Source organism: Chanodichthys erythropterus, chromosome 10 (assembly GCF_024489055.1).
Source record: "Chanodichthys erythropterus isolate Z2021 chromosome 10, ASM2448905v1, whole genome shotgun sequence".
In the NCBI taxonomy this organism is placed as follows: Eukaryota; Metazoa; Chordata; class Actinopteri; order Cypriniformes; family Xenocyprididae; genus Chanodichthys; species Chanodichthys erythropterus.
In genome coordinates this window covers 51048287-51074175 of record NC_090230.1, presented here as the reverse complement: position 1 = coordinate 51074175, position 25889 = coordinate 51048287, and the positions used below count along the sequence as shown (strand labels likewise).

General features: G+C 37.2%; 1 protein-coding gene across 5 annotated transcripts in view; it reads left to right on the top strand.

Annotated features, from left to right (window-relative positions):
- Positions 1-1811: 1811 nt before the first annotated feature.
- dpysl2b (dihydropyrimidinase like 2b) overlaps positions 1812-25889 on the top strand; it is a 43408-nt gene continuing 19330 nt past the window's right edge. For 3 of the 5 annotated variants that reach the window (XM_067398088.1, XM_067398086.1, XM_067398090.1), the window contains exons 1-5: positions 1812-7974; positions 19250-19338; positions 19764-19948; positions 21145-21309; positions 21467-21528. In XM_067398088.1, coding sequence (XP_067254189.1) covers positions 7723-7974; positions 19250-19338; positions 19764-19948; positions 21145-21309; positions 21467-21528 — 753 coding nt within the window. In that variant the 5' untranslated portion in view covers positions 1812-7722. Of the gene's footprint in view, positions 7975-13032; positions 13282-19249; positions 19339-19763; positions 19949-21144; positions 21310-21466; positions 21529-25889 lie in introns of those variants that run through there. The other 2 variants (XM_067398089.1, XM_067398087.1) reach the window with 1 other exon arrangement.

The following is a 25889-nucleotide window of genomic DNA, read 5'->3' as shown; positions in this document are numbered from 1 at the left end:
TCATTTATTAAGTCATGTACCAAAATGCATGCAAATGTTCTTTTTTTTTCCACTTTTTTTTCCAAAAAGAAAATATTTATTCCCACAACTTCATCTGTTTAATATGGAAGTTTGTTTCCACCACAGAATAAAAAAATGCAAAAGATCATATGAAGTTTCGGACTTTTCTTTTCTGACTTTTTTTCTCGCAATTCAGACTTTTTTTCTCACAATTGTGAGTTTACATCTCACAATTCAGACTTCTTGCAATTCTGACTTTTTCCTCGCAATTAAGTTTATATCTCACAATTCTGACTTTGTTTATATTAGATATAAACACAATTGCGAGCTATAAAGTCCAATACTTTTTTTCCCTCTGAATTTCAAGAGTTTTTATCTCAGAATTCTGACTTTATTTCTCAAAATTGTGAGTTTATATAATGCAATTCTGAGAAAAAAAAAGTCTGAATTACGAGATGTAAACTCGCAATTGCGAGGAAAAAAATCTAAAGTCACAATTACCATTTTTATTTTATATTCATTGACGGAAATAAGCTTCCATATATTAATAATAGATAGAATTACATGTTAGAGTTATTTTTAACATCAGTTCTTCTTTATTGGTCAGTGCAGTGAATTCAGATGTTCAAAGTTCAATAAACTTGAACTTTGTGAACGTGTGGGAAAATCACCCTCAATAGAAATTCACTATTGCATGGATTCCCATTGTGAAAATGTGAAAATTTGCTGAACAATGGTAAATGTAACTGCATCTTAAGACCCACAGATAATAAGAACAATAAAACAGAAAAATACTTCAAGGTGTACCAATGTTTGGTATGTACCACATACCAAAGATTATTTTGTCTGTTTACGGACATTTCCCGCCAAATTCGGCCCGCCTGCTCAAAATATTCATATCATTATTTGGTAACACTCTAGAATACTGATCCTTCATTAATGAATAAATACACAGGAACAAATGAGTAATGCATTATTAACACTCTAGTAACTACTATTGACTAACAATAAACTCTGATGAATGAATTAGTAAGTAATAGTGCTCAGTTGTAGGTGGTAGTTCACTAGCTAATCAGTAACATACTGTTTTTTCATTCCTCCCAGAGAACTACTAAGAACTACTATACACAGGTTCATAATTAACATGAATGATGCATAATGTATAATTAATTCTAGAGTAAAGGTCATGGTAACCCACTAGTAATGATTGAAGTATTACCAAATACCTAAGAAGGAATTACTAATTATTTGGATCAGTATTCTAAAGTGAAAACATGATAACTCTCTACAGTAACGACTGGAGTCATTGTAAACTTTTGAGGTTTTTGTAAAGTATTGGATAGTAATAACTCAAGAGTTACTACATCATTCTGAAGGAACTACTTCTTATTTGGATCAGTATTCCAAAGTGAAGATTATAATAACCCACTAGTAATTACTTAAGTGTTACCAAATACATCCAAAGGAATTACTGTGCAACACTGTACAAAAATGTACAAAAACCTCAAAAGTTTACAATGACTTCAATAGTTACTGTAGAGAGTTATCATGTTTCTCACTTTAGAATACTGATCTGAATAATTAGTAATTCCTTCTGAAGGATTTGGTAATACTTCAGTCATTACTAGTGGGTTACCATGACCTTCACTTTAGAATTAATTATACATTATGCATCATTCATGTAAATTATGAACCCGTAGTTCTCTAGTAGTTAATGATTAGCTGATAATGAACTACCACATTCAACTGAGCACTATTACTTACTAATTCATTAATCAGAGTTTCCTGTTAGTTAATAGTAGTTACTAGAGTGTTAATCATGTGTTACTCATTTTACCTAAAAATATCTTCTGTGGTGCACATTTAGCTGTCATTCTTGCACAATTAATAATTTTGTCTTTTCTGTCATTTTTAAAAATTATTATTTAAATAAAGATGACTTTTTGCTAAGTCAGCCATCACTATGATATAGTGTTTGGGTTTTTCTTGAATATTTTTGAAAGTATGTAACCAGCAAAGCAAGCAACCACTCAGAACACAGAATTAGCCTGTATTAGCGCTCTGAAGCACATGTCTGGGAATTTGACCTGAGGTCAGCTTTCCTTCAGCTCTACAGTTCACACACCGAGCCTGTTGTTGATACTTCTCTGAGATGATTTCTTTGGAGCCAGACCAGCCCAGAGACAGAGTCATGTCTGTGGTCCTTTCATCAAATTTGTCATGTTATATGAAGCTCTCAGTTATTTTGATCTTACTACATTCCTCCTATTAGTGTAGCTTTTTTTCCTCATTGAGATGTTAGGGTTAACCAGACCCAGCTCCTCCTAAACATGAGTTTGGACCATTCTGGCGACTGCCCAGCCCTTACATCTGACTCATGTTTCTTGTACAAGTTCATGCGCTCATTTAAACTGTGAATATGAAATGCCTGCCATATTTTTGCTCTGTCATTTTTTCTGTCTGAGATAATGCGGACTTTTACAGTTCCTTGCTTAAGTTCCTTATGGACCACCCAGGGTTGAATAAGCACCACATTGCCAGTTATGAGGGCCAATTATATGATATCTGTTGTCGAAATGCTTCATGTATCCTTTGATTGGTTTTACAGCAGTGTGCAGAAACGCTATTAGCATCGAATCCATCTTATCCATTGATTTTGTGTGAAATGCTGCACAAATTCATTTGTACTATATCCTCGAGGGGTGTTACGTGCTCACATCTAAGAGGCAGAAACCAATTTACCAACACTAAAGCGCCCAAACTGCCTTTGTGAGTTCACCTGGTTTTAATTTATTTAAAAATAAAACAGTTTAGATGGAGTTAGCAGTCTAAAGCGTTACTCAACTGCCCTCTAGTGGCGCAGATGGGAAAATAAGGGTGTGCCTCATTCTAACCGAGCTGGAAGTGGATAAATACATCATCTGTATTCCAACATCTTGTGGTGTCTGCTTATGGATACAGTTGCCTACAACTACAGATTTTTCTTTTTTTCTTTTCACAGTTTGCCCCTGTCAGAAGTCTTAAGATAGCATTGCAGAAGCCAAATAACTGATGAGTCAGCAATTGCTGCAACTTAGGGCGTTTTCTTCAGCACAACACAAATCAAATCAGAATACTGTTGATACGTTTCATTCAGTGACATCGACATGAAACGTAATGCATGTGTTGATCTTTTTTATATTACTGTGCCGTATTCACACTGCAGAAGTATTTGAGATTAGATGTACTGAATTATTTTGTCTCAAGTGGGGGCTTTGTGTGTATTTCAGACTCTTTTAAATAAGTTATATTCTTTAAAATAACAGGTTAAAAAAATGTAGCTCCTGTGAGTTGCATATTCCTGTTTGAATTAGTCTTGCCTTGCAGGCAGTAGCCCATGGCAACCGCATAGGCTGTAGGGGGAGGAGCTGTAATTGAACTTCCAGTGTTGTGATTGGCTGAAACAGGTGTTCTGAGGTTCCGTAATGAATGATGACTGAAGTATGCATACTTGCGTGCTCCAAAACAAGACCATTATCTAAGCCACATAGTGACTTCTGTTTAACCAGAGAAGTGTTTTGGAAAAATCTATTAAGTTTTCTCTTCACATCATTTGTATGCATGCATGTCTGTTTGATTTGGGGGAATTAAATGAAACGAGTTGATCCTTTTTCCTTTTGTGGCACAAACTGTCTTTCTCAGTCTTCCCCCCTCAGTCCAACAGCCTGCAAAGACAGTAGCTAAAGCAGCAGCTCTTTTGAGCGGGTAAGGACACATGTTGTTGTTATGGAAACTGGGCTTTCAGAGCTGTTATTGTGAGGGCTCTTTGGAGAAGCGAGCAGAATGTGTCTCCAATGAGCGACTCTCCACCGAAATGTTCCACTGACCAACATATTCAGCAAAATTAGAAATTTGTGCGCCAGATATATTGTCTTTTTTACTTGAAATCGATCTATTTCGAATATGCTAATTAGGCTACTATGTGTTGCTGCTATAGACCTTGGCTTATTCAGAGCAGAGCCATGACAGGTATAAAAAAGCAAGGCTGTGAGGATTGTTTTCTGGCATCCGCCATTTGAGGGGGGGGGGGAGACAACATGAGCTGTGGAAAATTATATGTGATCTGTGAGGAGCTTATAGTTTTGTTGTTGTTGTTGTTGTTGTTGTTATTATTTATTGTGGTTGATACTGAAATTTCTTGGAAAGATATTTTTGCAGTGTTTTGTCAGCAGAACAATCCAAAAACACATTAAATAACAGTACAAAAAATACAACACGACCAGTATATTTCGATTTCTGAACAATTAACTCTTATTAACCGGTTCTTTCTAGCGACTCAACTGCATATAATCGAGTACCTCAGAGATGACGTGTTTTCGTCCTAATGGGTTTTTGCTAAATCGCCTGAAATAAGGTCTGTGGTTAACAAAGCCTCTAAATATTTTCACGTTTTGATCTATGACATAAAACACACCAGTTATAACCCGCTTGTGATTTTTTTAAACCTTTGTGTCTTAAAAACGGCGGTTGCTAACAAGCTGCTAAAAAGGACTACTTCCTTTGGCGGGGACTTTAGGCGTCATCATGACAAACAGGACAGCATTTCTGATGAAAAAAGTGGATAAGTATTCATACACAGCACAGATCATAATCAGCGAGCATGTTTTTAAATAAAGTTTGAGGAAGTTTGGCGGTGGTGACATTGATCCTCGACCATGGTGTGTTATAGTCCGTTTATAGCTTACTGTTAGCTTTCTATATCTGACAACTTTATTTAGGCTTCAAAATGTATAAATGTTGTGTTAACTTGTAAAGATGATCTTGATAGACAAAACATGTAAGTTTCATAACCCTTTGTTAAACACAGAGCTTATTTTTTGCGATTTTTCGAAAAGTCTATGGGAAAAATGCAGAGGCTTTCGATCGAGGGAGCCCGTGCACCGCTAACTTCCAGGTTGGCCTACAAAAACACGTCATCTCTGGGGTACTCTATTAGGCTTGTTCGATTTGAAGCGACGCTGCTCAGACCGAACGGTGTACAGCGATAAAAATAAAAAAATAACGTGAATGGGTGACTTCATGCATTGCCGAACTGAATTGTGGGTTCCGTCGCGTCACTTCACTCGCGTTGCAAGCGGCAGAAGTTGAAGATTTCTCAACTTTTCAAGGCGTCAGCCAATCAGATCGCCTTTAGAGCAGTCGCTAGCCAATTGCGTTCATGCAACACCAGAAAGTATTGGCTGTTATCACTATAACGGTTGCATCAACACAAGCTTCAGACACGCCCTCCGTCAAGCGTTAACGCCAAGGCCCCATGTGAATGCAGCGTTAGAGACCAGATGACTCTGTGCTTTCGAATCGCTCTCACAGTACTTTGATGTCATACACTGATCGGTCTGTGCAGCGCCAATTCAAGTCAAAAAAGCCTAATGATTCATAGTGTAATGTCATCCAACTTGAAATAAACCAAGTACTTTTGGCCTGGTTTCACTGACAGAGCTTAGATTAAGCTGAAGTTGGCGACACCATTGAACATTTGGTGGTTGATAACCGCAATTGTCTGTTACAAGTGTCGTAAATACTGTCGCAATACACATGAATTTGTTGACTAAGCTGACAGAACCGGCGAAAGCAGAAACCTCGTTTGTGAAACCACGCCCGTGTTACACTATGTTCCACAAATATCATTACATAGTTTTATTTATTGTTACTCCAGAATTTAAAAGCACAATGACAAAAAGAACGGTACTATGTTAGCCTAGTTTTTTTGCTTGCATAGTTCGTATATGTAGCATTGTTTGCAAAGGGTGTAATTTGTATAATAGATTAAAATGTCCGCATGATTTTGAGACTTGCATATTAGATTGTATTGTCTTATAGTTAGCGGTTGGCTAACTCCACCAAGGCTATAAATAAAATATGTGACGTTTGCCGTAAAGCAGGTCGCAGGATGGGCGGGGCTGGGTGTACCGACCCGAACACGAAACTGGCAAAGTTTGGTTGTAGCCAGGAGGCGGCTCAGGTAGCAGCGGCAGTAGAATTCGTCTGGTTAAGAGTTGTTCTACCACTGAAATAATTTTAGAGTCATTATTTTAAGGTTGAAAAACTACATAGTGCTGCTTTAAAGTAGCTTTTATAAACCGTGCCTTATAAAAAAAATTTAAAAAAAAAACTGGTGTGAGACAAAACAATGGCACTGGCATATTTTAAGATATGTCACTGCAAGTTGCTTTCAATTAAAACATGTAGGCCTATTTTAGTCTGGGACTAAGCCTTGTCTGTGAAACCTGGCATTACTGTTTTAGGGCTGAGAATAAATCAGTAGGCCTGTAGTTATTGTCTAATTGTTCGTAAATGACAGTTTGTAGTTATATATTGATTAGACACTGAATTTTGTTTTAATGTGGCATTTTATAAAAGAAATTAATAATTACCACATTTTGTTAATTCATAATTTTTCTTATGTATCCTCATGAGGATCAAGGCACGTTTATTGCAAATTTATTTAATTTTATTTATTTATTTTTAATACAGATTTGTATTTATAATTATTTAGGCTAGCTGCAGTTTGCTTTCTAGCAAATTTCAGCTAGCATTTTGCTTTCTTCATTTAGTTCTTACATTGGCTTTCCCTAAACGAGAAGTAACACGGTTAAATTCTGTAGGCTACGTCCATCTGACACATGTGTGCACAAGAACAGCTCAGACTGAGCACAAGAACTCGTCCACTCATAACCTAAAGTCATATAAACAGTGAATTATAACCTCCGTGATTCGTCGCGGCTCCGGCGCGTGGTGCTGAAAGGACAGCGCCCTTAACTTTAACCTGCATGGGCGTGGCGCTTCAACTATCAACGGAGCAACGACACTTTAAGACCCAAGAAAATAAAAATAAAAAATAAATACACATCCATGCTATGACTAAACCTATAGGCTACATTTCTCTTTATTTACCACGTCAACCGCGTGTTCACCAAACAAATGGTGTGAGCGCTAACAATGGTAGACTATCACACAATGGGCATTAAGTGACAAGTCATCCGGGGAAAGAGCCCTCAGATATGGACACATTGCATCTTTAACCCTCAAAACACCGCATCGCTTCCGCTGTTTCTTCTCTCATCTCTCCAGCAGAGCGTCACCTCATCCTCCGTCGGTCTCACGTCTACTGTACGGTAACATCTCTGGATTTTCTCTCTGTCTATCTGTCATCGAAATATAATGCTTTTAAATCCTGACGCGTTGCGTTTAATAACAGTTTACAGTTATTTGCATATATCCTTCATGTTTTGTGTTGTTCAACAGATTGTTCAACATGAGTAGGCATCTTTTCTAAAGGGCTTTTCATTGAAGTGTTTGCTATCGTTGCGATCAATTGCATGTTTATATGCAGAGCTGAATGGTGTTGATAATGAAATTCATTGTTTTGAAAAACTCATTTGTGTTACCTTTGTCAAATATCCTTAAGAAATGCTAATTGAGTTTCTATATACTGATATTTGTACCCAGTAGGATTCTATATTATTCTTAGAGGATTCTTATTTGAATTATTATCTCATTAGAAAAAAAAGAGAATCATTAGCATTCCTTTAGGATTTGTAGGAACCTCCTCGCCTCACATGTGATACTGTTTCTCACCTCCCAATGGAAAAACTAACATTTAGTGTCCACAGAGCAACTCCTTGCTCTCTAATCAGAGGTTTACATGCCTTTGCATCCATCTGACAGTATTCACTGAGAGAAATGTCTGCTGTCGGAGATGTGCCTGCATTCTTCCAGAACATGGGAAGCTCCAGCCCCAACCAGCCACGGCAGAAATTCTGTGGCATGTTCTGCCCGGTGGAGGGTTCGTCAGAGAACAAGACGCTGGACTTCGACTCGCTGTCCTCAGGGAAAGGTCGAGTGATCGAGAGGCAGAAGGATATCTCCAAACCACGAAAGGTGGAGATCAGAAGAAGTGCCGGGAAAGAGATTCTGCAGAACCTAAACGACGAGGTAAGCAGGGATTGTGCATTGTCATGTGGGTGGAAGCAGTCTGATTGCATATACCAATCTTAATTCAAATCAAGCCTCCCTTGCTTATAATAACAATCAACCAATTCTCCAAAATATAGCTTGGAGTATATTTATATAGGCCTAGATCTGAAAAATGGTTCCATATTGTAGCTAATATGGTGAGATGGATATGAATACTGGTTTAAAATCATTAAAAAAAAAATCAAATATATTTTCAGAGTCAACACTCTAAGTGGTTTGTGAATGATTTTGTTCTTACTTAGAAGTAAAATTCCTTAAATCCTTTTTAATTACATGATTTTTGATATTGATCTATTAATTTACAGTCCACATGTGAACTTATAGAGTGGTGCAGGGATGACGTCAGAACCCTAAATCCTATGGGGTTTTATAATGGGGGTTTTCAATTTATGTGTAAAATAAGGTCTAACTTGACAATACTTTTTGCTCTACAGCTTAAATCACACACACCCATATCGAAAATGCAAATTTTGAAGCTTTTATGTATTTTTTCCATTCTTTTTTCCCATAGGGATTTAAAAATCGTCTTCATAAAGAGTTATAAGCCATGAACCAAGCCAATCAGCTATGGTTAATCACAACACTACAAACTTTGATTTGAAGCAAAAAAAAAAACGTTTTTGAAAATCAGACAAAAAGACAAAGGTACAAGACTGTGTAAAATTAAAATTATCCCATGATTTACTCACCTTCAAGCCATCCTAGGTGTATGATTATCTTCTTTCAGACACACAATCTCAGATATAAAATATCCATATTTAAAACTTTATTAACTATAATAACTAGCTGCTGTGGAAGAGTAATCCCTGACCCGACGCGTGACACAATGACAAACGCAGAAGCACAGAGGATAGATCAAAACAAAACACTGGTCACAAATTAGAGGTTTGTTGCACAGCCCTATTTGTTTAAACCGCAAGAGGCGTCTAAGCTTACGATACTCATACATCCTGAGTCATACATAGCTTCAGGGGTTACTGTTGTGGTGCAAGTTAACTTGTGTGTGTGTACGGTCGTCTGCCGGAAGCTAGTTGTTTTAGTTTTAAATATGGATATTTTTCTTACAAAAACCCATCACTTCGCTTCAGAAGGCTGGACCCCTGGAGCCATATGAATTATTTGGATGCATTTGTTTGGGTCTTCAAAATCTTGCCCCCCATTCATTACTATTATAAAGCTTGGAAGAGCAAGGATATTTTTTGTGTTTGTAGGAAAGAAGATAGTCATATACGCCTAGAATGGCTAGAAAGAACTACAATCCCATGAAGCATTGTGAAAACAATGGAGAAAATATAAAACTATACTCATTTATGGATGCTGATTATATGTATAAAAACAAAATGTTTTAAGTTTATTGCCAAATATGGACAGTATATTAGTGAACATTCGATTACGTCATTCGCATTGCTTCATGGGAGTAAGTTAAAGAGCTTTTTTGGACTCTCTGATTGGTGGAATTTTCTGTACAGCATCATGGGTAATGTAGTTTTTCACCAGGAATTCCACTGTAAAACACAATTATTTTAAAAATAAGATGAAATAATGCAGGCTGACGGCTTCCGCAGAAGCAAATACCACGGATTAACGACCTCGTAGCTCAATAAGGCTATTTTTAAAGGTTTATAAGTTATCGTTCAAAATCAGTTTCCTTATGGAGTTTTTACTTTCAGAAACTGACTGTTGCACTCTGTTACACTGTTCTCTTGATTCTGATTGGTCAATCGCAGCATCCTGTTGTCAAATATTTTTGTATATTAACCTTTTACACTGTATATTTGACATTTCCCCTGTTATTCAAAATCATTTAAACTCAGTTTCCATTGATTTACTTATTCAGCAAGTAGTAATATTCAGGTGATTATTGTAGATTATTATGGTAAAATGCACTCCTTCAGTATAATACAAAATCTGATCACCCTTCCGGGATTTGTTTTGCACTAACAACCAGCTGACTGTACAATGCTCCCTATATTGTTAAAGTTGTTGTGGGTGAATAAAATTGTGAATTCTTTTAAGGCCTGAATATTTTCTGTTGTTCACACAGTAAAAACGTTCAAGGATGCATACAACCTCAGTGGTCATTATAGACCTTATGTCGTCCCGCCCCTTTTCAGCGCTGCACTCGTGTTCTGTCTTTCGGTTTTTATTTTACAGCATGAAGGTAAGATCTTACGTATTTATGAAAGAACCATTCATTTTAAAATATTCCCCGTCTAACTGACATTTATGGCATCCGCTTCAGACATTACAATGCTCATGATAACTTTCGTTAACTATACAGTAAGTAAATTCACTTGACCAGCTTCAACAACAATGCCATAGAAATATTCAGAGCTACCACAAAAACAGAAGTTCAAACACAAAATTCGAAAGATGTCTGCGCACTTGTTTCTCTGGCGCAAAAGGTCTATACCTTTCAAAGGATCGTACATTTAGAAATAAGGTGCAGCTCTTCTAGCTAGTTCTTGTTCACAAGAGCCCAATAATTCTGTATCTGTGGGCCTTGCTATCTGGATGCGGTAACCATAGCTACAGAGACAATGATGCTGAACGATGATTGCAGTATGCCCCAATAGGGCTTTAAGAGCAATAACTTGGGAACTGTTAAAAAGCTCATATGCCTGTTTTCCCTCCTTATATATTCAGAATTACCCTCCTTATTCACATAAACCATGGAAGAGAAAACTGTATAGCCATTTTACTGAATGTTGTTACCCTTGTACTATGCAAAAAGAGCCCTTTTGCACCCAGTCTACCAAACAGGAAATTGTTCTGTTTGGCAAGTGTGATTTAAAGGCACTCCTATGCTTTTTTCCACACTGACAGGCCTTAATGACTGCAGAGATCAATAGCATGCTTAAGTCTACTGCATTGAGACCAAAGTAGCCCGAAGGACCCGGATGTTGAGCTGTAGTCTTTGCATATTATATACACTAAACCCTAATGCTCAAAATAATTAATTGATTTGAATAGGACAATCTTAAATTAAACAAATTAGTTCAGTCAGATGAACTTTTATGAGTATTTTGCACTTTCTTTTTATTTCAAGTGCAGAGAACTGAGATATTTTAAGTAAACTGAACTGTTTCATTGTTTTGAGTTGTATGAACTCATTTCTTTTAATTTAGATTAACTTAAAGGAACACTCCACCTTTTTTGAAAATAGGCTCATTTTCCAACTCCCCTAGAGTTAAACAGTTGAGTTTTACCGTTTTCGAATCCATTCAGCCGATCTCCGGTTCTGGTATTACGCAGCGCCCGTGAGCCCCTGCTTGCACAGGGAACGTGCCTTGCAACCATGGAGACGTTTGTGAGAGACGCTGCGTAATATCATTGCACTGCTGCAGCCATGGTACAGCAGCAAAGTTCCTTGATTATTACGCCTGAATGAGAGTATAGTTCCTAGCCATATCAGCCTAGAAAATCGCAACTTTTCATTTTCTGTCGGTCTTAGTACACGATTTAACTACAGAAGAGTCAAGTTTTAAATAGGAAAAATATCAAAACTCTTTGGTCATTTTTAAGCGCGATGCTAACGGTCTAATCAGATTCAATGAACTATGCTAAGCTATGCTAAAAGTGGTACCGCCAGAACCGGAGATCGGCTGAATGGATTCGAAAACGGTAAAACTCAACTGTTTAACTCTAGGGGAGTTGGAAAATTAGCTTATTTTCAAAAAAAAGTGGAGTGTTCCTTTTAAGTTTAATTGAAATTGGCTAGGAATTCTTTTTTTTCTAGTATGCTTTGCCCATGCATGCACACAAAAGGGAGAGTACATGCTAAGTGTTATATAATGTTGTTTTTGTGTGTGTGTGTGTGTGTGTGTGTGTGTGTGTGTGTGTGTGTGTGTGTGTGTGTGTGTGTGTGTGTGTGTGTGTGTGTGTGTGTGTGCAAGATTAATGTTAAGTGGGACATTTAGTAGAAATTAATGTTTTGTTATACTAATTTAGAAGAGTTTCTGTTAATGTGTGTTTTTCATGATAACAAGTGATGCATGCGGCTTTTTTGACAGCAGATATGTTTAATGCTTTATATTGATGCGCTCATTCAGCAAGTGCTATACCATGCTATTGTTAGCATGTTAGCAAGTTAGCATTTTCTGAGCGTATTCTGGTTTACAGTGTTAATTTGAGGCAAAAGAAGGCATTAAGTGTGGTGTTATTACATACTGTTCTGAACTAAAACTGTGCAAACACATTGTTTTATTACTCATAATGGCAATCTGAGGCAATCACATTTATTTTATTTGCTTATTGTGTACACAACTTTATCATCAAACCATTTAGTTTCAAGCCATTTACAAACATAATATTCAAATATTCTTTTGTTTCAAAAAACATAAATGTTTGAGTCATTAATAGTCATAGGGCTTTGACCTGAATAAAGCAAGCCTTTTCATTAAATGGTCAAGAAATGTCAAGATCAAAAGTGTATAAGAATATCATATGAATAAAATAATTAATAATATGAAAAAATGCTTTACTGTTATTTATTTTTCTTTATATACCAATATAATAAGAGAAATTTAGCCTTCCAATAAGATTGTTTTATTAATATTATAGACTTTTTTGGACTTTTAGCCTCTCAAAAGTATCTACATGAATTTTACATGAACATTAAAAATGTTTCTTTTTTTTATGTACACATTGTTTGTGTATTTAAATCATTTTCCTTATGAATCGATTTTTAATGTCTTTAAAAAACAAAACAAAAAAACTAGTTAATTGATTGTCCCAAAAAATGTCACATCACTGACCTTTTAATTAAACTGCATAATAGTTAGCATACAATATGTAATATTCATTGCTAAAACAGTTTGTTTGTTTGTTTGTTTCATTTTTTTTATATCATTGTCATACAAACACTGATCCGTGTGCCATTAAAACCATTGTCTGAAACATTGGTCACCCTCTCTGGACTCAGAGGAGGAGCTGCTGGCTATCCAGGGCGGGGTTGTGCGCATGCGCGCTGCTTTCCGCTATGAAAATCTCTCGTTTTGTCTCAGACAGTCTGGGTGGACTTGGTGCATCAGTGGAGAGGAGATATTGGGCACAGGTCCTTTGTCCTTTACATTTCTAGCGCTTTTGCCTCCTCCGTTCGCCTCTTAATTTCTCGAGGACTACAAAATTGTCCTAAACCAAGCCATTTCCCTTCCCAAACAGATCGTTGCATCCATTATTACAGTGATAACGGTTCATCAAAGGGAATAGAGCATAACGAAGATGTCTGGCTATCAGGGCAAGAAGAATATTCCCCGCATAACCGTGAGTTATGGAATATCTTCTTTAATTATTAATTAAGTATAAAGCATGCTTAGAAATATTTATAAATCCTGTGAGAATAAATGTGTTTGATTGCAATGCTCTGATCAGAACTAAACGCAACGGTCGCGAACGCTGATCTCCTGCTTCGCGTAACGTTAGCTAAATTATGTTACGTTACTCAGGTGCTTGGAGCCGGTAAACTTGTGATTTTTTGAGCGAAATTCAGCTGTCAACGTCTAAAATATAGTTCTTGAAGCAGCACTGCAGCATTTCTATGACGGTTATGGGATTCACACCCCATCTACACCGCGACGCAACAAAACAGAAACGTTCCCTTTATATTAATGAAGCTGTTTGCACCGTCAACTTTGCGTCGCGTAGCTCGCGTGAAGCTACTACACAGACTGTTATAATGTAGTATAACGAACAAAGCATATCATTCCACATGTAGTTTATCTAATAATTGCATTAAAACAATCAATTATCAAACCTGTATTTGACCAATGTGACTTTTAGGCGAACAAAATGCACAAAAACGTGTTTGAGGGAGCGGTACAGGATAATGGAAAAACGCATGGCAAACCGGGGGAAAATGATCATGTTTCCTTCCTCAGTACAGTAGGCTTGATGTATAATAGGTGCACTTCATGACCCATATCTATGTATTTTTGCATTTGGTCAAGCCAAGCCATGAAATAATTGTATGTAGAGTCACAATAGAATAGACATTATCATGTGTCCCCACCCCTCTGATTATAACATATATTTATGGCATCACAATGCACCTAATTTGATCTGTTTTATTGTAAGACATGCTGCAAATAGCTGTTCAGAGACGGTCGAATGGAGCTCCCACTCGGCTCGGCTGGTGGCGGGTGTGCCTTTGTTTCTTTTCAAAGGAAGCACTTTCAGCTGAGGTTTGGGGGAGAGCTTTGGGACACCCTTTTAGATTCTCTAAGCTGTGTTGAATGAGAAGTAGGTGGGCTGTGGTTTCCATCCAGCATGTTAGGGAAACCACATCCAGCTCTTACTAAGATCTAAGAGGTTGGAGAAAAGCCAGTCCGAGACTTCATCCCTATAGCACGTGCAGGATTGCATGCAGAAAAAAAAGAAAAAGAAAAAAAAGATTCAAATATGCAGCTAGGAGTGTATTCAGATAAGAAACAAGAGGAATATGCAAGAAGAATGCCCTATTTGAAGCCTCATGCAGAGAAATGCTTGTGGAGTTGCCTAAAGCTGTCTGTGCCACACCCCTATTACAGTCTTTTAGTGTTGCGTCTATGGCACATCAGCGTTTGGGAAAGTATGGGAATGAAATGCTTCAAAACAGATCTGTTGATTGACATCAAATGCCTTCCTAGCGCAAAAGTCTCGCGGTTTGGATTTTTACTTGTTGCGTTCATTCTAACTGTAGTCACAGCTTGGCCCCATCAGTCATCACCTCTTGTTCTCTCCGTACTGTAGTGGAATTCATGTGCAGTCTCGATCTGAAATTGCTCACTGCGGACCTCCCAAGCACTGTGACACACAGACCCTGTGCGTAAATGTTGTCCTCCTAAAAGCTTCAGCACAACTGGGTGAATTGTTCTGGCGCAAGTTGTAGAGCGGATATTTGAAATGGCTATGCAAGTGACAGACACAAACTCAGATTGACCTCTTAGACTGTTTCAGATTTATTAGATCTGTGTTTCCTGTCATTTTTTTCTCCTGCATAAATAGACACAGGCGTGGTTTGATGCACACATAGTTGACACACAAGCATATGGCAGCATGGCTGGTGTGATGTAGGCTGGCTGGAATGGTTGATGGGTGGGTCTGGGCAGACCAGCTGCATTGGTCAGCTGCGCAGACAGGCGGAGGAGGGTGACGGACACCTTCTTGGGCCTCATTAAAGATGAATGTTAGCTTTAATTCACCACCTGCCTGGTCACTTTTAGCTGTAGTTATGAGGTCTGATATCAGTAGATAATTTTTAGGTTCATAAATTCATTGACTGCATAGTTGATTTCAATTATTTTCATGTTAATAACTCACTGCCATTGTTGCATAATCACACGTTGATAACTTAGATAATCTGTGACATTCTTGTTTGCAGTTTCTAGATTTTTCAGCATTAGACCTGCTGTAAAAGACAAAAATAAATTGTGAGTAAATATTTAGTAGTTGCTTTATTATTTATTCATTTATTTAATAATGATAAAATATTTATATTATATTATTTATGTTTTTATTTTTGCTTTACTCAGTATTATTTATAAAGCAAATACAAATAAATATTACAATAAAATATTTTGTATATTTAAAATAAAACTATTTAGTAAATACATAAATATTTAGCAAATAAGCAATGTATTTACAATATTTATTTACTAAATAAAAATGTTAGTTTATTGTAATATTTATTTATTTATTTATTGCATTACTCAGGTAATTATTTAATTACTATAAAGAAAAATTATAGTTTTTTAAAAAAAAATATGTATCTTCTTTCTGTAGTAATTAAATAAATTACTTTGGTAGAGGAAATAAATGAATATTTATTACATTAAAATATCTTTATTTAGAAAATAAATAGATTAAAATAATAATAAAATAGTAATTTAGTAACTAAAAATATGTAAGCTGATAAGCAGTGTATTTACAATATTCATTCATGGAATAAGTATTTTATAAAGTTTTGTCATATTTCTGCAGTAATTAAAAATACTTTAGTATAGGAAAAAATACATATTTATTAAAATAAAATATAATCTTTATTTAGTAAATAAATGAATAAATATTTATTTAAAACAAAGCTATTATCTGTAAAATAAATACATATGTAAATAAGTAATGTATAAATAAACATGCATAAGAAGTGTATAAAAACAAATATATTCTTATGTAATGTATAAGGAATTAAATAGATATTACAAAATTTGACTATATCATCTTTATTTTGCATGTAGTTTTTGAATTTTTACATTTATTGAATCATTAAATATAAAATGCTGTGATTCCAATAAAAACCCTCCTAAATCCAGTCATCTGGTTACCATGGCAACCGCAGCAGCTCCAGTGCAACCCAGTGAGCTGTCCCAGAATGCTCTGCTGTGCTGACCTGCTGCTGTGTCTCATGTTCACCCCCAGCACAAAGCACAATCTCGACTCTGACTCAAACCAAACAGTTTTCTTACCTGCCAAATAACATACAGGATTTCCCATTCATAACGACTTAACAGGGGGAAAAGACACCATTCACTCTAACAGACAAGGTACTCTTTCGGTTTTCTTTTAAGAGGATCATATGTGGATCAATCTGGCAGCTAGATTCTGACTCAACTAAGTGTGCTTCTAAATAAGTGAGGGATGGAACTGCAAGTGGTTAAACCCAGACACTGGAAGTCAGTCAACTTGGATTACTATTTCTCGAGTGCGAATGAGCACGAAGCATCACTATATTAGTCTGCTTCTGGTCTAAAATGTAATGTCCTTTATACATTAATGTTATGTTAGCATGTCTGTTCAATCTTACATTATCATTTATGGAGCTGAAGACTTCCTGTGTGTTTTCACACACACTATAAATCCAGCACTGTGACTCTGGAAAAGGTCCAAAACAAGCACCAGTTCAGTTCATAGAGTCCTTATTTTTTCAGACTTCCTCTAATTAACCTCATGACCTTTCTGGTGATGTCATAATTCTTAGCCTAGCATTGATGCCTGTGATTGGTCAATTTGTGCACAGAGACTGAGGAAATGGATTGCAGTGATTGTCGGCGTTATGTAATGCATGTTATGAAGCAGCTGTTCAGTGTGGCTGACCGCCAAAGCCACTTGCATGGTCCCAGAAGCCCCTCGGCAAAGATCTGGGAATTAAAAGTAGAAGGCATTCTTCTATAGAAACTGGTGGTTTGTCAATAAATTAAACTCACTAAATACTAAAGGAAATGAAGCACGGTTTGGTTTTAGTAAAATTGTATCTGATGTTGTTTTCCTTGTCCTGAGATGTGTAGTAGGAGATGTCAGGTCACTGGAGTATTTTCTTTCATCGCTAAGTGAATCAGGGCAGGGCTTGGGAAGCCACCCAGGGCCTCATGTTGCTGGGTTGCCAACAAGCACGCAAAGAGGCAGAAACGCAGACAGAGCCGCCTTTGTCCCCGTACGATGCCGAGGGCCTTGTGACTGGAATTGTTCCACTGCTCCCCTTTCAGAAAAATGAACGTTCTTCTGGGGCCCTGAATGTAAAGAGAATCCTGGGTGGCGGCGTCCGTACCAGGGTGTCTAGCCAACTTTATCCTTCATACTGTAGAGAGGCATGATGCTGTATGGAAAGATGTATGAAAAGAAACTATTTTAATCTTATTCATTCTTTGCTTGGGAAATGTATAAGGCATCTAATTCAGGAAAAATTTGGGACACGTTTGGACATTAAGATGACTCGAGTGAATGAATCTTTTGAATGAACTTTTTTTTTTTTAATTCATTTTTTGTTTTGTTTAGTGCAGCGTTACACTGCTTTCCTGGCACCAAAATCTGAATATAGCGCAAATCAATAGCATTTGAGGGCGTATTGTGAAGAAGATTTTTTTTGGTTGGACCTAATGAACAAACATGCCCCTTTCACTGAGCGAGTCAGTGTTTATGCTATATAAAGATGATAGGTTTAGGTTAATATATATGTATATATTTATTTTTGCATTACTCAAGCAATTATTTATGTAATTAGTACAGAAAGATGATTTTTATCTTTCTTTGTGTGGCAATTAAATAATTACTTAAGTAAAGCAATAAATAAATATTTGTTAAAATACAATATCAGCTAAATACACTTATTTTCATGTTAATCACTACTATTTTTACATAATCACTTATTAATAATTGACTTGTTGGATAATAGTTGTTACTTTTTTTGTTTTGCAGTTTTCAGGTTTTTCAGCGTCAGACTGTAAAAGACAAAAATAAATACATTAGGGAGTAAATAAATAGTTTTTTATGTTTATTTATTTATTTGCTTCAACATTTATATATATATTTGCTTCATTTTTTCATCATTTATTGAATAAAGTTTTAATTTAATTTTTTTTTATTTACTCAAGTAATTATATATTGAATTACTACGAAAAGATAAAAGTGTTTTTTAAATATCTAGCAAAAAACTTAAGGCAAATAAATTAATAAATATTTATTTTTAAATAAAAACATCTGCATTTGTTACAAAATAAGTAAATCAATTCATTATTGTTTACTTTCTTGTACTGTCTCATATTTTTCATTCACTGAAATGTAAAAGACTGACTTAAAGTGCAAACCAATGGAATTCAAGTGCGGGCTGTGAAGAAGCGTTTCATTGGTTTATCTGCTGAATGAACACGCCCCCTTCGCAGAATGAGTCATTGTTTCTAGTCTGATCGAGACTGGTGAATGAACTGAACAATTGAAACATTGAGAATGAGTATCTGCTTGTAGTTCCTTCAGTTGTGTGTGTGTGAGTCTGTCTTGTTTACTACAAGGAGATAAAGGTGATAAAGGAATTATGAGTGTATATAAATGTGTAAAAATGACAATACGCAATTTTAATATAAACCGAACTGTAGCACTTTTGTAGACATGCATATTGTAATAAGACTTCTAAAATGTTTAACTGAGTACATTGTAGCACAGTGACAGATAAAGGTTCCATGGTGAACATGTGTTTATAACTGTGAAGGCCACAGAATTGATGATGCTTCTCATAAAGAATGTGGCCGACGCTATACTGGTGTGGTGCCTTATAAGCTCTGATTTACTGGCTCCTGTTAAATTTGTGTTTTTATGGTATATTATGTTTTATACTCATTGGTGCGGACTGATGTTGAGTATTTAATTAATGGTGTTCATTTTCACCTTGCAGCAGTGTTCTTCAGTGCTGTGCCAACGTCAATAGACAGTTTGCACATGTACTTCGATAGGATACTAAAGCGACTTTTTTATCTTTTTATCTTTACAGAGTGACCGTCTCTTGATTAAAGGGGCTAAGATTGTGAATGATGATCAGTCATTCTGTGCCGACATCTATATGGAAGATGGCCTGATCAAGTGAGTGTGAGAGATTCTTACATTGTTTTATAACAGATTGCTAATCACATTAGAGTAATTTAAATATAGAGAGATAGAGAGACACACAGACAGACAGACAGACAGACTGATAGATAGATAGATAGATAGATAGATGGATAGATAGATAGATAGATAGATAGATAGATAGATAGATAGATAGATAGATAGATAGATAGATAGATAGATAGATAGATAGATAGATAGATAGATAGATAGATAGATAGATAGATAGATAGATAGAAATAATTTTTGGGAGAACTTCTAGGTTATGAGGTTAGTGTGTACAAAATGTGCCTTTATATCACATGACACATAATGAGATAATGAAATAGCCGTTTAAATTTGGAATGAAATGAAATTAAGATTCATAAAACCTGTACTGCTTTTTCATCTCTTACGCACAGGCAAATTGGAGAAAATCTGATAGTGCCTGGTGGGGTGAAAACCATCGATGCCCATGGGCGTATGGTGATGCCAGGTGGCATTGATGTGCACACACGCTTCCAGATGCCTGACAGGGGCATGACTGCTGCAGATGACTTCTACCAAGGCACCCGCGCTGCGCTGGCTGGAGGAACCACCATGATCAGTATGTGTGAAACTGTCCTCAGTATTAGGAATTTGTCCCCTTGGTTTCGGGGGGTGGTGGGGGGTTTGTCCCCTTCGGTTAAAATCGCATTTTGGGTGGTGTGGGTGGTGGGGGGTTCGTCCCCCTCAGTTTAAATCGCTTTCAGGGGTCACCACAATACGACTGAAAGGGCACTTTACTATTAGAAATTTAAGGGACAGGGGCTCAAGCCCCAAACATTACTCAGAACACCTTAGTAACCACTAATATCTAGGGACAAGAATGTTATAAAGTCCTGGGCCTAATCCCATAGCAACCACCCACAAAATCATAGCAACCACCTAGCAACACACCATGGCAAGCACCCACAGCACCTGAGCAAATGCATAGTAATGCTTTAAACAGTATTCAGAACAACTTTAGCAACCGCTTATATCTAGGGACAAGAATAGTATAGAGACTTGGGCCCAATCCCATTGCAACCACCCACCACTGCCTAGCAACCACCTAGCAACACACTGGCAAGCACCCACAGCACCTGAGCAAATGCATAGTATTGCTTTAAACACTACTCAGAACACCTTAGCAACCGCTAATATCTAGGGACAAGAATAGTATAGAGACTTGGGCCCAATCCCATTGCAACCACCCACCACTGCCTAGCAACCACCTAGCAACACCCTGGCAAGCACCCACAGCACCTGAGCAAATGCATAGTATTGCTTTAAACACTACTCAGAACACCTTAGCAACCGCTAATATCTAGGGACAAGAATAGTATAGAGACTTGGGCCCAATCCCATTGCAACCACGCAAATGCCATAGCAACCACGACAGTGCCATAGCAACCATCTAGTAATGCCCTTGCAAGCACCACTCACACTTTCTCCAGTTTGCCTGTGGATCCTTTGGTCTTAATAAAGATAACACAGTAAAGCTTTGGTTAGACCTGCTATCCAACAACTATGTTACTTTTTCGTGAGTCTTATCAAAGCTGTAATGTTTGGCTGAGTCACTTTCATGATGCAGCCATCATTTAGTGTCTGACAGTATGGCAGACCGGATGGAGACAGTGTGCTTTAAATAGCACAAAAGACTGTTTTGATCTCTCTGTTTGTCCTCAATTCAGCTCAGAGCAGCATTATTTAACTGACTGAAGTGCTTTTTAATCTGTAGGAGCTCTTTAATATCTGCCTAACCACTGTGTGTGTGAACAGTCGATCATGTGGTGCCTGAACCGGGGACGAGTTTGATCTCAGCCTTCAATCAGTGGCGGGAATGGGCAGACAGCAAAGCGTGCTGTGACTATTCCCTTCACGTGGACATCACCGAATGGCACAAGGGTGTACAAGAGGAGATGGAGACACTCGTCAAAGATCATGGTAAAGCACTGCCAGTGTTCCCTCATTTGTATCTGCTGTACAAACCCACCAGAGTAAGCGTTTACTCCATCGGTCAGGAATTCTGCTGCTGCGCTGTTTCACCTAATGTCTCACCAACATTTCCCTCTGTAATTTCATACCCTGTCTTTGTGTGCAGGCATTAACTCCTTCCTAGTCTACCTGGCTTACAAAGACGTTTTCCAGCTCACTGATTCCCAGGTATGACTTCCTCCTACTTACTTGTCTCTTAGGATCTCATGAAACCTGTCAAAAACACACTCAGGTCATATTTAACCACAAAATCAAAAGATAAAAAATAAGAAAATAATTAATGTGGACCAATAAGATACAGAAACATAAAGACAGTATTGCTAAATTGTCATGATTTGTCATTGAAATTTCACAATCTTAATGGTCCCAAAAAACCTAAACTAGTTTTTTGTTTGTTTGTTTGTTTGTTTTTTGCAGGTAATGTGACTTTACCTGACTATACACTTACAAAAAAATATGATGGTATTAGACATGTTCTGTGGTAAAATCATGGTATATTTTGAAGTACACTAGTTTATTTTTTGTATTTTTATTTATTATTATTATTATTTTTTTTAAGTGTGCAGTTATATGACTTTTCTGGATAAAAAGCCTGACTATGCATTTTAAAAATACCATTGTATTACTATGGTTTTGGACGTGTACCATGTTCAGTCAAACCATGGTATTTTTCAAACCACATTTATTTATATATTTGTTGATTTTATTTATTTTTAAGTTTGCAGTTTAATTCGACTTTGCCTGACTATACACATACAAAAAATACTGTGGTATTACCATGGTTTTGGACATGACCCATGGTCAGATAGCGGCCTTTGCAATTCAGAGGCCCATTTCAAACAAAGAGTTAGAGACTCCCATGTAATGCAACTGCAATTACTTTATTATCTCTGTTATATTTAACATTAGCTCTTATTTTACTCTTAATAGTCTATTTATAAATGCATTCTATCCAAGCATTACAATCACGACAGAAAAACAAAATCAACATTCAATCTTCGTCACTCTCTCAGCCCCTCAGCGAGCACCTTGGACAGCGAGTGTAATGACCAGGCCATGAGAGCAAGGAAATAAAAATTTGAGAACAGGGATTAGATAAGTGATTTAATACAATATGAATACAAGGAAGAGGAAATGTTTTACACTTAGGCTACTCTGATTTTGACATTTAGAACTTGGCTTTCCAATAACAGAGTGCTGCAAAAGCTCTGACAAGTTTATCCTTATCCTGCAATCTCATAACATCATGTTCAATTGACATCTGGGCAAGTGTGGACAGTATTTCTTGCAGCATGGTGGACCGCAGGTATGATTTTATCAGCCGCAGGCACAAGATATAGAAATTAAAACAATGGGGAAAAAATTTAACTAAAACCTCCAGTAGGTGGGGAAATATCATTGTCTTAACAAGTGAGTCATTGTAGCAAATTAGCTCAAAAGAAATATGAATAATTAATCATAACTAGTTATAATTAATTATAAATATTTGGATCAGTTAATAAAATAATATAACAATCAATTAACCTGTTTGGCCAATGAACACTCAGGGCCCTATTTTAACAATCTAAACGCAAAGTGTAAAGCGCACGGCGCAGGTGCACTCAGGGCACGTCCAAATCCACTTTTGCTATATTAACGACTGAAAAAGTTGTGCGCTGGGGCGCATTTTTGAAATGGGTTGTCCCTATTCTCTTAATGAGTAATGGGCGTAACGTTCAATAAACCAATCAGAGTGTCATCTCCCATTCCCTTTAAGAGCGAGATGTGCTTGCACCATGGCGGATTGCTATTTACATGGCGGAATTTGTTGGCGGAAAAGCTGAACGCTTTTCAAGCGAAGAAACCGATTTGCTCGTGCGCAAAGTTAAAGCGGGCTTGCAAATGCAGGCTTTCAAATAGCTCCGCGTGATGAGTTAGTTAATATATATGTGTGTGTATTGGCACGATTGTTCAATTAATTAGCCAATTTCGTTCATCATTATAAGTAGTAATAGGCTGAATTGAAAATAGGTAGCCTAATTCTAATACACACAATGACTATTCATCATTACATTTTTATATTTATGTAGCCTACACAATAATATTCTTTTACACTAATCCTTTTGTTTTTAATATTTGGCATGTTTGTGTGATGCGCATCCCTGTGTGTAACAAGCAAAGTCAACGCGCACTGTGGACGCGCCCAGAGGCGCAGTTTCTACCAACGCGCTCTAACAAAAAGATATTGCGCCATTGACTTTAGACTTTAGACCAGGTTTGAGTTGGTCTATGGCGCAGTCTATTTTCAGCTCCTTAAAATAGCAATGCGCCGGCAATGCGCCTGAACACACCTCTTTTTTAGACCATGGGCGCACTAACTGGCGCAAATGCATTTACTAATTTAAGGATGTGACGCGATGTGAAAACGCGAACGGCGGCGGACGCAAACTAGCAAACACACTTGCGCTGCGCCTTGCGTCGCATTGCGCCGGGTGTATTATAGGGCCCTCAGTGTTAATTGTTTATTAATTCTAAGAAATGTTAATGTCCAGGTTATGGGAAATAACATTCTTATTGTACAGTTCTACTCAGAGCATGTAGTCAGGATCTGCATGATTAGGGACTCCAGTAAATGAGCATGAAACACGGAACTTTATGGACTTTACGTATGACATGAACAGGACTTTATTAACTAGACTAAACACTTAAAGCTGCAGTAGGGAGTTTTTAGAAGACGTTGACTTAGCCTGAAAATTTGAACAAGCACAACTCACAGGTCACTCCCCCTTGCTCTATGCTGCGCTACAGCCCTCAGTCCACAGCTCATCCTCCATCACGACGGAGCCTGCCGTGAACACGCAGGCTAGTAAGCAAGCAGGGCCATCGATGACGGCGGATAAACAGTTATGGCACATTCACTGGTACAGACGAAACATCAACAATATGATTTACATTGACTATGGCCTGCCCATACTTTGACTACAAACTTGGTCCTCAAAACATTACATATTTTGCAATACATGTAATGTAACTATATGACGTTGCACTATTTCTATAAGTAATAAATAGCTAGTAAGGTAATATAATGGTAACTAACGTTACAGTATGCAAGTAATTATTCTATCGATATGTAATGCTAAATAAGGTTTGCTGGTACATTATTTCAGCAACATGACAAGCCAGTGAATTAGTAGGTTTCAATAGTTGCTTTGCACAGTGTGTGACATTTTATCTGTATGTTATGCGGCTAGAGTCAATGGGCTCCGACGAGGAATTGACACCCACAGCGACTTCGAGGAGTCAACGGGCGGGGAGAAGAGGAAGCATCAGGCAGGGGACGGGCAGGCCTGTTTTGAAATGATCTTAGTTGCGTAGTTCTTAAAAAATTAAACAAATCAAGCAGGGATACTTACTTGTCAAGCAGAAATGTGGCTAACTCTGCATCGGTTTTTAATCCTTTCAGGACACGTAGCTCCCTCCACCTCAGAAAAGCCGCTCCGATATTTACCCTTGTTTTATTTCGGGCTCTATCTAATTCTTTCTTTTTGGCTTTTTTATCATCGTCATCTGTCTTTTTCCGTTTACCCATCTTTATTTTATGAGCAGGTGCCACTCGAGGAATTGGCAGTTTGGATTGTTTGTCTGGCATAAGCAAAGCTGCGGCACACCGGTAATCTTGAATTTGAACGCCTGTACGCGCTGTGCATGAGTGGAGTACGATCAGCGCGCGCGCAAGCTTAATTGACACTGCTAAGACACTCCTCCTGGCTCTGATTGGTTGTTTCTTACCGGGAGCGGTTTATTTCTGCAAATGGCAATAGGACCACTGGGAGGAGCCAGAGGAGCTTGATTTTTTCACAGATTATCTGTCTCATATTCTACTGTCAGGACATAATGACAGGTTTAACAAATATGTAAAAAATACATTTTTACAATAGTTACCTACTGCAGCTTTAAACTACTCTAACATTCACACACATACATGCATACAGTTTACCAAGGGAAAGAGAGAGCTGAAGCAGAATACAGGAAAGCAAGAAGTTATTGCATTGTTTGAAATCAACAGCCTTGAGCAAACCATCAGTTTAGTTTTAACAGGCCCTTTTTTTTAAAGGGGAGTAAGGATATTTAATGTATCAAATAATGAGACTAAGTTTGTCTCGCCCATTTAAATTGTACTGTCCTGAAGATGTCACACCCTCTTGAGGTGTCTGAGCCAATAAGGAGTTGTTCCTTCGGAGGGAACTTTTTTACAAGTCTTTGTTCTCTAGTAAGATATTAGCATAAGACATTGGATTGGATGTATGAGAGAAGAATCTTCTAGATTTGTATAATACTATTGTGTCACAGAGTTAGCAACATGTAACATAAATTACCAAATAGGAAACGAAAGTTGGAGTCCATCGATACAAAACATGCTACCCATGTGATTTTGGTTAACCATAGTATGCAACTTTGAAACAATAATACCAAAAGAGCTCAAAAGAGAGAATTAATACATCAGCCAAACCCTATAAAAGGAAAATCATGAGATGGGGATGTTTATACAT